Raw genomic sequence first — 13,174 nt, 5'->3', positions numbered from 1 at the left:
ACTTCTGTGAACAGTCATTGGGAGTAGTGGGTTGCTGCCATTTCTGTGCTGATAGTACTGTTGAACACCTACTGAATTCATAGGAAAGTTTAATAATGTGTCTGTCACATGTTGCACAAAGTTTCCTTGGCCACACACTACGTTCTCCTGCTTAAAACGTTTGCACAGTACTGTGTGTATAATTATTGTAAGGCACTCCAGTTCACTGAGGTCACCGCAGTTCAGCCTGGCTGGGAACACCGCCTCATTGTGGTAACCTCGATGAGGCCACTGCTGCTCTCTGATGCTGCAATCGCAGCAGCAGCTCATTCCTCAGTGGTTCTCATCCTGGACTGTAGCATCTTCGCACCGTCCAGGTTGAAAACAGTTTATCCTCAGACATGGATTACGGCGTGGGACACAATGATGAGGAATATGGTTTCTTATTTTTGTTTTATTATAGGAGATGAGGGCATCAATGGAAAGGACGTTAGGAAAGTATAACAGTGTTTGCTATTTTTAAATGAAAAGGATAAGGGTACGTTCACACGATCCTGAATTCCCTGCGGATTTTTCAGGTCCTTTTTTGGAAAATCCGCAGTGCAAAATCAGTGCATTTTGCACTGTGGATTTTCATGCGTTTTCTTCTGCGGATTCCTCTGCGGGTTTTCACCTGCACTTTCCTATTGGTGCAGTCGGAAACCCGCTGCGGAATCCGCAGAAAGAATTGACATGGTACTTCTTTTTTTCCGCAGCGTTTCCGCGCGTTTTTTTCCGGGAAATTCAGGATCATGTGCACAGCGGGTTTAGTTTTCCATAGGGTTACATTGTACTGTACACCACATGGAAAACGGCTGCGGATCCGCAGCTGCAAATCCGCAGCAAAAACCGCACCGTGTGAACGTAGCCTAAGTGTGTTTTGTTTTTATTTCAAATAAAGGACTTGTATTCTAAATAAACATACAGCCAGAATAAACCATAGGGTTAGTAATTGATAGTTGTCTAATAGACGTCTCTACATTACTAAGCCGTGGGCTTGATGTCACCAGACAATACAAAGGTGATATCAACCCCACAAATATGAGCCCCGCTTGCCACTGCCACAGGGCATGTGGGAAGAGCCAGCCAAAGCGCCAGAAATGGCGCATCTAACAGATGTGCTTTATGTTTGGAGGTTGCTATTTTTAGGCTAGGGGGGAAAATTTCCATGGCCCATTACCAGCCTGAGAATACCAGTCCCCAGCTGTCTGCTTTAGCTTGGCAGTTGTCAAAAACAGGGGGACTAAACATCATTTTTTTAAATTATTTATTTTAATAATTTAAAAAAATAAGGCGTGGGGATCATCCTATTCTTGATAGCTAGCCTTACTAAAGCTGACAGCTGAGGGTTGATGCCCATAACAGTCAGTTTTGTCTGGCTGGTTATCAAAAATACACAGGAACCCCATATCTTTTTTTTTCTTCTTTTTTTTTTTTGTTGTTATTTACAGCACAGACAGCGGCTGATGAATATGCTTATCACCCCCCCCAGCGCCTGCTCTCGCTGATATCAGCTGAGCACAACTCAACCTTCTTCCCTGGTAGCGCTGATCGCAGAGCAAGCAGAGGAGAATAGTGAAAGCTCTCTTTAGCTCCGGGGAACTGCACTAACAGTACCGTTGATTCCCAGGCACCGGTAGGTATCACAATAATGACACACGGATGATGTCCGTGTGTCAGTGTGCAGCCCATGCTGCTATTAAAAAAAAAACAAACACAGACATGTCAGCGTGTTTTGCCCACAGACACATGGTCCATGGAAACTCACCAACATGTGCACAAACCCATTCACTTGAATGGGTGTACCTGTGTAAGGGTCTCCGGTACGTGTGAAAACTGTCACCACACGTACCAGACACACTGATGTCTGAAAGAGCCCTAAGGTGTATTCCCATCTTGAACAATTATAGCGTAGGATATGCCTTATAATTCTGATAGAAGTAGTACCACATGTGAGAACGGCTTCAATCTTAAAAAATAAAATACAATTGTGCCCTGTTGAGCAGCTCTAAAAATGAAAAGATGGATTGGCTGCACATTTGCTGTCCTCTGTTCATTTTAATATGGGGTTCCAAAGATTTCTTACCATGCCTGAAGTTTGACCCACATCTACCAGACATTGAGGTCATATCATGAGAGACTGGACAAACCCCTGAGAACTAACGACATACTCACTTTTCAAAACAAAAAATGCAAATATTTGTTCTAGAGTAAAAGCCAAAAGCTTAAATTGGAGAAACGTACCTTATTTTTGAAATAGACTTCTATTGGCAAAATGAAACCAGCATAACCAGATTCTTCTACTTTGTAGGGAGGATCTTTACAAACTGAAACAAAAAGAATGAAAGATAAGTATGGCATGTGGCTAGCACTATTCTGTATATACAATGGAGTACCAGTGTTAAATTGGTGCCTGTAGAGTAATATCCATGTGGCGTTTTATTTTATTATGGTGACACTGCCCATTCATGATGACCAATAGATGGGGTGTATCACTTACAGTAACTTCTAACTCTCCACTTGGTCACCAGAGTTCTAATAGCGGCTTTAAAATTTGATATTAGGTTTTGCAAACACCAAGGGCTGCATGACTGTCACATAGCAGTTCTTTGGCAGTGCCAAATCTCAGTGGCATTTGAAACCAGATCCAGAGCGTAGCTAGTAGCACCAGGTTAGTGTTGTCAGGTGAAAACAAGGCGTCACCTTTCCAAAGGATAAGTGATCAAGGGTTTGTCTGGTGGAAACAAGTTAACCACCTCACCAGCACTAATCTGAACTGAATTAATCAAAGTTCTTGTAATGATCAATTTCTCAGGTTTTACAGCTATGGCATCTGTCAAGAAAGAAAACTCAAAGCCAAGCCTGGAATTGAAACTTCAATGAAAATACTTATTAGACCTTCTAAAAGAAGCGCCTGCAAGTCAAGTAACGATTTCAATACAAGACATTACTTAATTTGTGGGGTAAGGTTACAAAAGCAATCTTCTATTTCTTGATTACTAGGGTGATGGAGCAATCATTAGTACACAAATGTCACAGTATTTGGGTTAGGACATTTAAGAAAATCTGCTTTCATCCACGTCAATCCTAGATGCTGCCAATTTTATACACACCAGTAATCACCCCACTTTTATGATTGGGGAAAAAAAACAATATCACAAGAAATATAAAGTTTTCTACAGAAATCAATATGCTGTAACCAACTTATTTTAATTGGACAACAAAGTATTCTTTGCAATAATTTACTGTAGGGTTCAAGAGAACAGCTGGATCAAATGTATAAGAAAAGGGGATTGAGGAGGAGGAAGAGCAGATAATGCTGCAGCTTTCTAGGGTTTATTTCTCAACCCAGAGCTGAAATCCCAGCTATATTGCTCAGTACTGTTCTACATGCTGCTTCTCAGCGGGTTCTATATAGACACAGGAGAACATGAATGCCTCATGTCTGGGTGTGCTGTGCTTGGGAAACATCATAGCAGACATCATGCACCCACTGGCTCAGAAACAACTGAAAAGTAGAGAAAGCTTTCTGGTGAAAAATGCAGGCTAGAAGTAAAAAAAAATGACCAGAAATAGTATTTTTCACACACAACAGCTTAGTATCTGAAATGATAGGCAAGCTTCAGGGATGGAGAAAAAGCTTAAAAAGGGATGTCCAACAATTGGCATACCCCTTTTTGAACTAAATGTCTGGTAGTGGTGGAATAAATTTAAAAAAAAACAAAAAACAAAAAAAATAACTATACTCGCCTCCCGTACTGGTGCCGTTCCAGCACTCGCAGATCCCCAAGCGTTTGTGCGGTGTTGTGAGATGTGATGCCCGGCGCCCAATCAGCACTGGCATCACAGTCTCTGCCTTTGTAAGGGTTGAACATGAAGAGGAAATCAGATCAACTGCAGCCCAGATTTCCTCATGTCACCAAGTGTCACAACATCGCACGAGAGCCCCGGGACCGTAAGTGTTGACACCGCTGGAACGGCGCCAGCACGGGAGAGAATAGATTTTTTTATTTTATTGGGGCCAAACATTTAGTTCAAGAAGTATTTGTCCTGGTAGTGGACAACCCCATTAAATTCTGTACTTGGGAATTGATCAGGAGAATAATATATTCAGACGAACACAAGTTTTACAGAATCTGCAGACTAAATAAGCTAGAAAGTTTCTGCAACAACAAATGTTCTCTGATTTAATCATTTTCTATTTCAAATTACGGTAGTTGTTTCTTGTAACTTAGTGAAGTGAATGTCTGACAATTATAATTGTTGCATTAGTTCCTTATTTTATTACAAATTACTCAAAATGGAATTATTAGGCTGCTTAGGTCAGCTAATTACTCCATCGGTATACTCTGTTACCCATGGAGTGCAGCTTGCCTGAAACACTATTATATTACTGTGGGTGTAGATCCTTGTAGAACAACAGACCAGGCATGAAAAAATAAGAAAAATATAGTGCACACCAAATAAAAATAAAAATTCCGTATTTCATTCTATTACAGAACACAATAACAAAGTTGTTAAATTCTCCAAATTAATCTGTATGTGGTTGACTGCAATTTAAGCATAAAAGATAACAAAAATATACAATAAAGATAAATAATACTTGTCATTAAATGGCGGCAGTCAGTCCTAAAGAAATAAAATAATTAAGACCTACTGCAGCAACAAAAGATCAGAGGAGCATGGATACAATGTCCCGTCGTGCAAAATACCCACACGTTTCGCTACTGCATCATAGCTTCGTCAGGTGTAGTCTATTCAGTGTGGATGTCATAATGAATAAAGGCAAGCACCTGAGTGTGGGGTAGTCGTGCATCTGAAGCAAAGCTCCACAGTGCTTTGCAATTTTTCTTTCTTGGAATTTTGTTTTTCTGTTTTCCATTACTTTAAATTGGAATCATTTATTTTAATATTCAAAGTTCAACTCATCTTGTGCAAAATAAAACCTAAAACAAAACAACAACCAACATATGGCTATGCTGGCAGAAAAATAGAAAAAAATATGGCCCTTGGAAAAAATAGATAAATAAATCGCCCTATGACTAAACTTCTGCCAATCAGATACATAGAAGCTGAACAGTCGCTATGGGCCCATGTAAAAGTAAATTATCAGTAGATGGACATTTAGGCAGCTAAAAATAAGTTTTTTAAAAAATAAAAGCTTTTATACTCTGAACATTTTTCATTATTCTTCACCTTTCCGATTATAATAAGCATGGCCCTATAATTATGCGGGTGATTAGCGGTTGGGTCTCAGTCTGCAGATTTAGGTAGTTCATTAGTAACACTACAGTAATTGTAATTTGATGGATCGATATTACATAAGTGTAAAGGGAGGTTAAATCGGATATCAAAAGAAAATTCCAATTGAGGGGCAATAAACCTGTCACGAGTAATGGGCAAGTTTTCCTTAAACACAATTGATCAGTGTAGCAAATACAAAATTCAGGAATCTGGATTTCGGAGACTATTTCAGATATTGTACTTCGGAGATTCTATTTCATTACATTTACTATGGTTGGAATAGAATATCTTTGTTTTATAGCAATGACTCTTAATGGTCTTAATAGAACCGTTTGCCTGGGTCATCTACGAGTCTCCCTTATATAAACCGGCCATTGATAGTTATTAGCAGGTGAGATGTGGAAAGAATTAATTACAAAAAGTTGAATGATTGTGGCTACATAGAAAAACAAACTTGTGATATCATCTTCAGGTGGAAAATGACACTAAAGTTCAGAGTGGGAAGCAGGTACGAGGTCTACAGGAGAACAACTTGTCCGAGAAGATCGGCTACTCCTACTACTCTGTTTGGCACAATTCACATGGTACAAGAACCGCGGACTGTTCTAATAAACAGTGATAAGCGTCAGTATACAGGATGGACGACTGTTACCTGAATATGCAGGGAGAAATTAAGTGAAAGGAACTCTCCCTCCTAAGGAAGAGAACTGGATTTTCTGCTCCCCATTGACAAGAAGGGGTCATGTTACCTGGAACAAAGCATGGCTGTATTTCATATAGCTGGGGCTTATCACACTAAGCCTTTGTTTGATTCAACAGAGACTGAGGGGCTGGCAAACTTCCAAAATGTAGCAGAAAGCCCTGGTTTATATACAATAGTATTTATGGGTCTTACAAAGATTACCCGTTATCTGATAAGAGACTTGCTAAGTGAACATGTCTGGATGTAGGGCTGCTCCAACACATATTCTCCAACTTCAGGCAAGTCCTTATCAGATCATAGGCAAGACCATGAGCCACTGGAACAACAAGCCCATCAGTGCCTATGGTATTACTCAAAGCTCCACGCACAAGGCACCAAGGGAACAAATGTGTGAGGTCTACACATCTGTGTACAAAAGTTATATTAAAAGATGAGACTCCCCCAACCATCAACTTAAAGAAAAACAGTGACTATAACAGAAATAAATGGTGACACCGAGGCTAGATGTCATTAGAGTTCCTAATCACCAATACACTCCTCAATGATACTCTTTATTCGAAAAAATGAATACATTGCTCTAAGAGAAACTCTATAATGAAACCCAACGGAATCAAGTAATAACACACATCTACAGCTCTGGCAAAAATTAAGAGACAACGGCAAAATCTTCAGTTTGTCTGAATTTTCTTTTTATAGATATATTTTTTAAATGTAAATTGTTCTTTTATTCTAGTATAAACTACTGACAACATGGTCAAAATAACAAAAAATGCATTATTGCAGGCCTCAAATAATGCAAAAAAAACACAAGTTCATTAAACATTGGTATTGTGGTTTCTAAATGATTATCTCCGGAAGAGTTCAGAAATCAATATTTTGTGGAATAACAATGATTTTTAATCACAGCTTTTATGCGTCTTGGCAACTCTGAGGACTGGTTTTTCCAGCAGGACAATGTGCCATGCCACACAGTTAGGTCAATCAAGGTGTGGATGAAGGACCACCACATCAAATCCCTGTAACGGCCAGCCCAATCTCCAGACCTGAACCCCATTGAAAACTTCTGGAATGTAATCAAGAGGATGATGGATAGTCACAAGCCATCAAACAAAGAAGAACTGCTTACATTTTTGGACCAGGAGTGGCATAAGGTCATCAAACAGCAGTGTGAACGACTGGTGGAAAGCATGCCAAGACGCATGAAAGCGTTGAATAAAAATCATGGTTATTCCACAAAATACTGATTTCTGAACTGTTTTTGAGTTAAAACATTAGTATTGTTGTTTCTAAATGATTATGAACTTTTTTTTTTGTATTATTTGAGGTCGGCAAGCAATGCATTTTTTTTTTGTTATTTTGACTTTCTCTTTTTCAGAAAATAAATACAAAATTTATTGCTTGGAAATTCAGAGACATGGTGATTTATAGAATAAAAGAACAATTTACATTTTACTCAAAAATATACCTATAAAGAGAAAAATCAGACAAACTGATCATTTTGCAGTGGTCTCTTAATTTTTGCCAGAGCTGTTAAATGTTATATATAATAAGGCCACTGATGTATATGTGAACAAGGCCTAACCTACATACAAGTGCCATCTCGCTACCTGTAGTAGCCCATCGATTTTTTTACATTTCTAGTCATGCTATGTATCTGGAATGAATGGAAATAAACGTTACTTACTGTTCCAGGTTGTCTACCTATTGCTATAGCTTGTTTTGTAGTAGTCAGCATTACATGTAACTACATAAAACTTTGCAATATAATTCAAGTGGAAAAGTGCCAACATCTTCAGAGTCCCGTAACCTAGATTTTTCTTGCCTGTAGACTACCTATAAATTGACAAAATCTTTTCAATTCCCACATATGCTGACTGTAGTAAAATACCGTAGATAAAAATTAAAAATAGGCAACACCTCAAAAAAAGCTACAAAACAAATTGTTGCATCTGGGACACGCTATACTTTTAAATATATACCGTATTTTTCGGACTATAAGACGCACCGGACTATAAGGCGCACCCAGGTTTTAGAGGTGGAAAATAGGGAAAAAAAATATTTGAAGCTAAAAAATGTGGTAAAATATTTAATAACATAAATGACATACTATTATATGTGGTGTTATTATATATAATAGTATGTTATTATGTTGGAAGCTGCGGGACAAGTGCGGTGTCTGTACAGTACTATATGAAGATGCTGGAGGGTGAGTATAAGAATGGGGGCACAGGGCTTATATTTAAAGCACCACTCCAGCACTGCAAAATAACACTGGAGTGCTGCTTTAAAATCCCATTTGAGAACTATAACTCCCAGCATGTCCTGCAGATCCTATGACATGCTGGGAGTTATAGTTCACCAAAGGAATGGTAGAGTGCTTTATTGTGTTTTGTAAAGACTAACCTCTTAAATGTGGCAGCCAGCCACACTATGGTGAGGTTAAAGCTGGAGCATCCCATTACTGTGCACAGAGCAGTCCCTCTTTCATTTCCATAGCACAGGTTATGAGGAAGCTGCAGTGGAGACTGGAGAGCCTGAAGGACCTGTGATGATGTCAAGAAGAGGGAGGGCTCTGAGCTGCCATGTGATGCTCCAGCCCGCCCACTCCTGACATCATCACAGGTCCTCCTGCACAGAACTCAGCGTCCAGCCCAGGCATGGCAGGCAGGTATGCAGCCATCTCCTCTCTCCCTTGGCCCCTGCTGCTGCCTCCTCTCCCCCAGACACACAGACCTGCCCAGCTGCTGCAGGAATCAGCGCTGGAGAAGCCATGTGTGTCCCTGCTTAAGCATTTGCTGCTCCCGGCTCACTGCTCAGCTGATAGGTGGGCGGGGAGCCGCTAATGAATATTCACTGCACTTAATCGTCGGGAGCACATGGTTTCTCCAGTGCTGATTCTGGGCAGCGGGGACATCCTGAAGTGGGATAACAGTGCGATCCCACTCACTGCTGCCTCCCTCCCCACATGCTACATCCGTACCATAAGACGCACCCACACTTTCCTCCCAAATTTGGAGGAAAAAAGTGCGTCTTATGGTCAGAAAAATACGGTAACTGCAAAAAAAGAAAAATAGGAATTAAAAAAAAAACAGAATCAACTAAGATACAGAGCATACATACAGACCACAAAATTTACAGGGTAACCCAAATCTATAACTAATAGCAGAGCCAGCAATACACTGTCCCTGTGCGCATGGATAGCCAAGCAAAGCAACAGGACTAAACATAGGATAATTATATAGTAGTCAAACAATACGTGCGCAAATCCTGTAGAACCACACATTAGGGTCATATCCTACTACCCACACATGCCAAAGTGCAAACATCACAAAGGTCTCGCTCATTTGGAAAGCAGGCAATTAGGCTACGTTCAGACTAGCGTTGCGCGCAGCTGCGTCGGCGACGCAACGCACGACGCACACAAAAACGCGGCAAAACGCACGCAAAAACGCTGCGTTTTGCGACGCGTGCGTCGTTTTTTGCCGAAAATCGGACGCAAGAAAAATGCAACTTGTTGCGTTTTCTTGGTCCAACGCTAGCGACAAAAAAGACGCAAGTGTTGCAAAACGCAACACACAAAAACGCATGCGTCCCCCTGTTGAGGAGAGCCATAAGATCAAATACTTAATTAACCCCAAGCCATAAGAGATTGAGAGAAGTGACCCATAACGTGTATTGTTTGATCTTACATAAGTTTTTAGATGAAAGTAAGACACTAAAGATGGCTGCCATTTCCTGTATCAGAGCCATGTGGCTGCCTGGCTGGTATCCAAGATGACGCCCACTCTGGTCACCTCATGGATCCACCCACAGTGACGCCCACCTTGATGACCTCATGGACCAACCCACCCTGATGACTTCATGGATCCACCCATGGACTTGCTCATTGCCCAACCCACTAACCAATGGAATGCATCCGATCACTCCCATGTTAGAGCTAACCGAGCCCCCTTACAGGGGATATGTAACCATGTGTTCTGACTGAATAAAGTCTCTTTTTCCCTTGCAGCTGGGCCATAGATTGATCATGGAGAGTTTACATATGACTGTGTGTTGTTATATGTTTATTTCTTTGGTGCGCACCTGATCAATATCCATTAGGCCAGGAGTAGGCAACTTAAGTGAAGTGAACATTTTATTATTAAATTGTTCAACCTAACAATTTGGCTGCCCAACGTGGGGCCAGCAGAGGAAGAGTCCTGAACCCTGAGGACCGGCGACTGGAACGGCAGAACGCACTGAATACCCCGAACGTGGAGACTGATCACCTCCTTATCAGAACACGGTAAGTCTGCTGATTTTTATAATCTGTAGTCTTTACCTGTGTCCTTCGGGGTATCCTGTGCAGATTGCCTGACCGTGTCCGGTCTTCGTGGTATCTGTAAGACGGCAGAAGGGTCTCTCCGCTGCTGGTCATTTAATTGCAAGAACCGTCACATGTTTTAGTTGCCTACTGCCTGTTATGTGTTGTGAGGAGGGGAGATGACTGGTAGTTAGAACAGAAAAAGCAAGTTTGTTTGTTTTTTTTAGTGAAGGAAAAGCAAGTTTTTAGAAAAGAAAAGCAAGCCATTTTGTGAATGGTAAATTTGTTAATGCTGGTAGCATCCATTTTGTGAATGGTAAATTTGTTAATGCTGGTAGTAGCCATTTTGTGAATGGTAAATTTGTTAATGCTGGTAGCATCCATTTTGTGGATGGTAAATTTGTTAATGCTGGTAGCATCCATTTTGTGGATGGTAAATTTGTTAATGCTGGTAGTAGCCATTTTGTGAATGGTAAATTTGTTAATGATGGTAGGATCCATTTTGTGGATGGTAAATTTGTTAATGCTGGTAGCAGCCATTTTATGGATGGCAAATGTGTTCATGCTGGCGGCGGCCATTCTGTGGATGGCAAATGTAATTCTGACGGTAGCCATTTTCTGGATGGCAAATGTGCTGCTCCTGGTGGTGAACATCTTAGACTAAGGCTACACACCACATCACCAAATCCTTGTTACCCAGTAATGACCACTAACGGCCAATACTATTTTCCTTTGGGAAGTGAACAAGCTTTACCCATGTATCCTGTCTCAGTGGTTTCCAATGGGGCACCGAACCTTTCCCCTATTTAACAATGCTCCCGCCTGGATCGTCCTCGGCACCGACCCTTTCTACTGTCACTTCCACTGCCAATTTAGCCGCACACCCACTGTTGTGAATTCTGTGGCCAAGCTCCCTCCTGTGGTCGTGAGTGGTACTTCGGCTGGTTCTGTCTATGAGCTTCCTTTGGTGGATGAGAGTGGTACTGTGGCTTCTGAGTTTCCTTCCTCAGGTGACGAGGTTAAGTCGTTAGGTGCTGCTCTATTTAACTCCACCTAGTGCTTTGATCCTGGCCTCCAGTCAATGTTCTAGTATTGGTCTTGCTTCCTCCTGGATCGTTCCTGTGGCCAGTCTGTCCTGCATAAGCTAAGTTTTGCTTGTGTTATTTTTGTTTGCTATTTTTTCTGTCCAGCTTGCTTTGTTGGTTTTTCTTGCTTGCTGGAAGCTCTGAGACGCAGAGGGAGCACCTCCGTACCGTTAGTCGGTGCGGAGGGTCTTTTTGCCCCTCTGCGTGGTTGTTTGTAGGCTTTTGTGTTGACCGCAAAGCTATCTTTCCTATCCTCGGTCTATTCAGTAAGTCGGGCCTCACTTTGCTAAATCTATTTAATCTCTGTGTTTGTGTTTTCATCTTTACTCACAGTCATTATATGTGGGGGGGCTGCCTTTTCCTTTGGGGAGTTTCTCTGAGGCAAGGTAGGCTTATTTTTCTATCTTCAGGGCTGGTTAGTTTCTCAGGCTGTGCCGAGTTGCATAGGGAGCATTAGGCGCAATCCACGGCTACCTCTGGTGTTGTGTGATAGGATTGGGGATTGCGGTCAGCGAAGTTCCCACGTCTCCGAGCTCGTCCTATGTTTTTGGTAATTGTCAGGTCACTTTGTGTGCTCTGAACTTCAATGTCCATTGTGGTTCTTAATTACCTGTTCACAACAACCCACACAAGATGCTCCAAGCAATGGCCTCTCCTCCCAACGCTTCCACTACAATAGCACTCTCACACAGTCTACCTAACCCTATACCAGGTACCTCACAGGCTCTCTTGCAGCCAAGTGCACACCTGTATGGGACGGTGGCAACTGTATCAAGGGGGGCTCAATCTGGGAGGGGGATGTCAATAGCACAGGAAGCACAAAGGGGAGGGAATGTTGGCAACCTGTTTTCGAAAAAGAACTTCCTGAGGGACCCTTGTTAGTGGTGGGAAAGGGTGACATAACGACAATGGAAACAGACGCTATTGTTAAAGCTGCCAATTCTCGGTTAGAGCATAATGGAGGTGTAGCTAGAGCTATAGTGTAAGCAGGAGGGGCGACTATTCAAGCTGACAGTCAAATCATTGTTGAGTCACATGGTCAGATAGCTGTTGGGGACATAGTGGTGACTAAAGCTGGCAATCTTCCATGTAGAATGATCATACACGCTGTGACCCCTACTTTTGACCCTATTCATCCAGACGTTAGTGCTCAACAACTTCATGCAGCTATAACTCGCATTTTAGAGTATGCGAATATTAGTGAGCAAATTGAGACCTTGACAATTCCGGTGCCATCTCTACTCCCGCCTCAGGTGTCACCACCAACAGTGCCAATGCTCATGTCTGAGGAGCCCACCCTCTACGTCAAGTTTACACCCCAGCAAGCTGCTACTCTGTTGTACCAAGCTCCAGATCCAGAAAAACAGCCGATGCCTTTCTACAGAAGCATGCTTCAAATCCAAAGTACTTAGCCAGCTACGTGGCAAGATCTAATTTCCCTGTCAAATCTTAAAGCAGTCGATGCATATTGGCCTGTTATGGATATCGTGTTCAATGATGACTCACTTGCCAGTGACAAGACATGGGACTCTGGTGTTGAGTTCTGCCAAGAACCCAAGACATGGGCCTCGGATGAGCTGGCTGACCTATCACTTATTGTCGCCAAAGGATTCCAGATGCCTCAAAGCTGATGCAGCCATTGTACAAAGACCTCAAGACATCAACGTTTCCACTATGTACCAAATCCGTGGAAGCTTTCTACGCTCTTAAACAGGCCATACAGTCTGCACCAGCTTTTGGAATCCCAAATTCTGATATCATCTGAGGACATCCAGTTCTCTTAATGGCTCCACACGACAATTGCTATTCCTGCAACCCTAA

The 13,174-nt window shown here is 41.8% G+C and overlaps 1 protein-coding gene across 2 annotated transcripts in view; it reads right to left on the bottom strand.

Moving 5' to 3' along the window:
* MLLT3 (MLLT3 super elongation complex subunit) overlaps window positions 1-13,174 on the bottom strand; it is a 367,858-nt gene that overhangs the window by 185,530 nt on the left and 169,154 nt on the right. For both annotated transcript variants that reach the window (XM_069766027.1, XM_069766035.1), the window contains exon 3: window positions 2,263-2,345. In XM_069766027.1, coding sequence (XP_069622128.1) covers window positions 2,263-2,345 — 83 coding nt within the window. The remainder of the gene's footprint in view (window positions 1-2,262; window positions 2,346-13,174) is intronic.

This window comes from Ranitomeya imitator, chromosome 1 (assembly GCF_032444005.1).
Source record: "Ranitomeya imitator isolate aRanImi1 chromosome 1, aRanImi1.pri, whole genome shotgun sequence".
NCBI classification, from domain to species: Eukaryota; Metazoa; Chordata; class Amphibia; order Anura; family Dendrobatidae; genus Ranitomeya; species Ranitomeya imitator.
The sequence above is the reverse complement of the archived record's forward strand: the minus strand, read 5'-3'. Positions and strand labels throughout refer to the sequence as shown.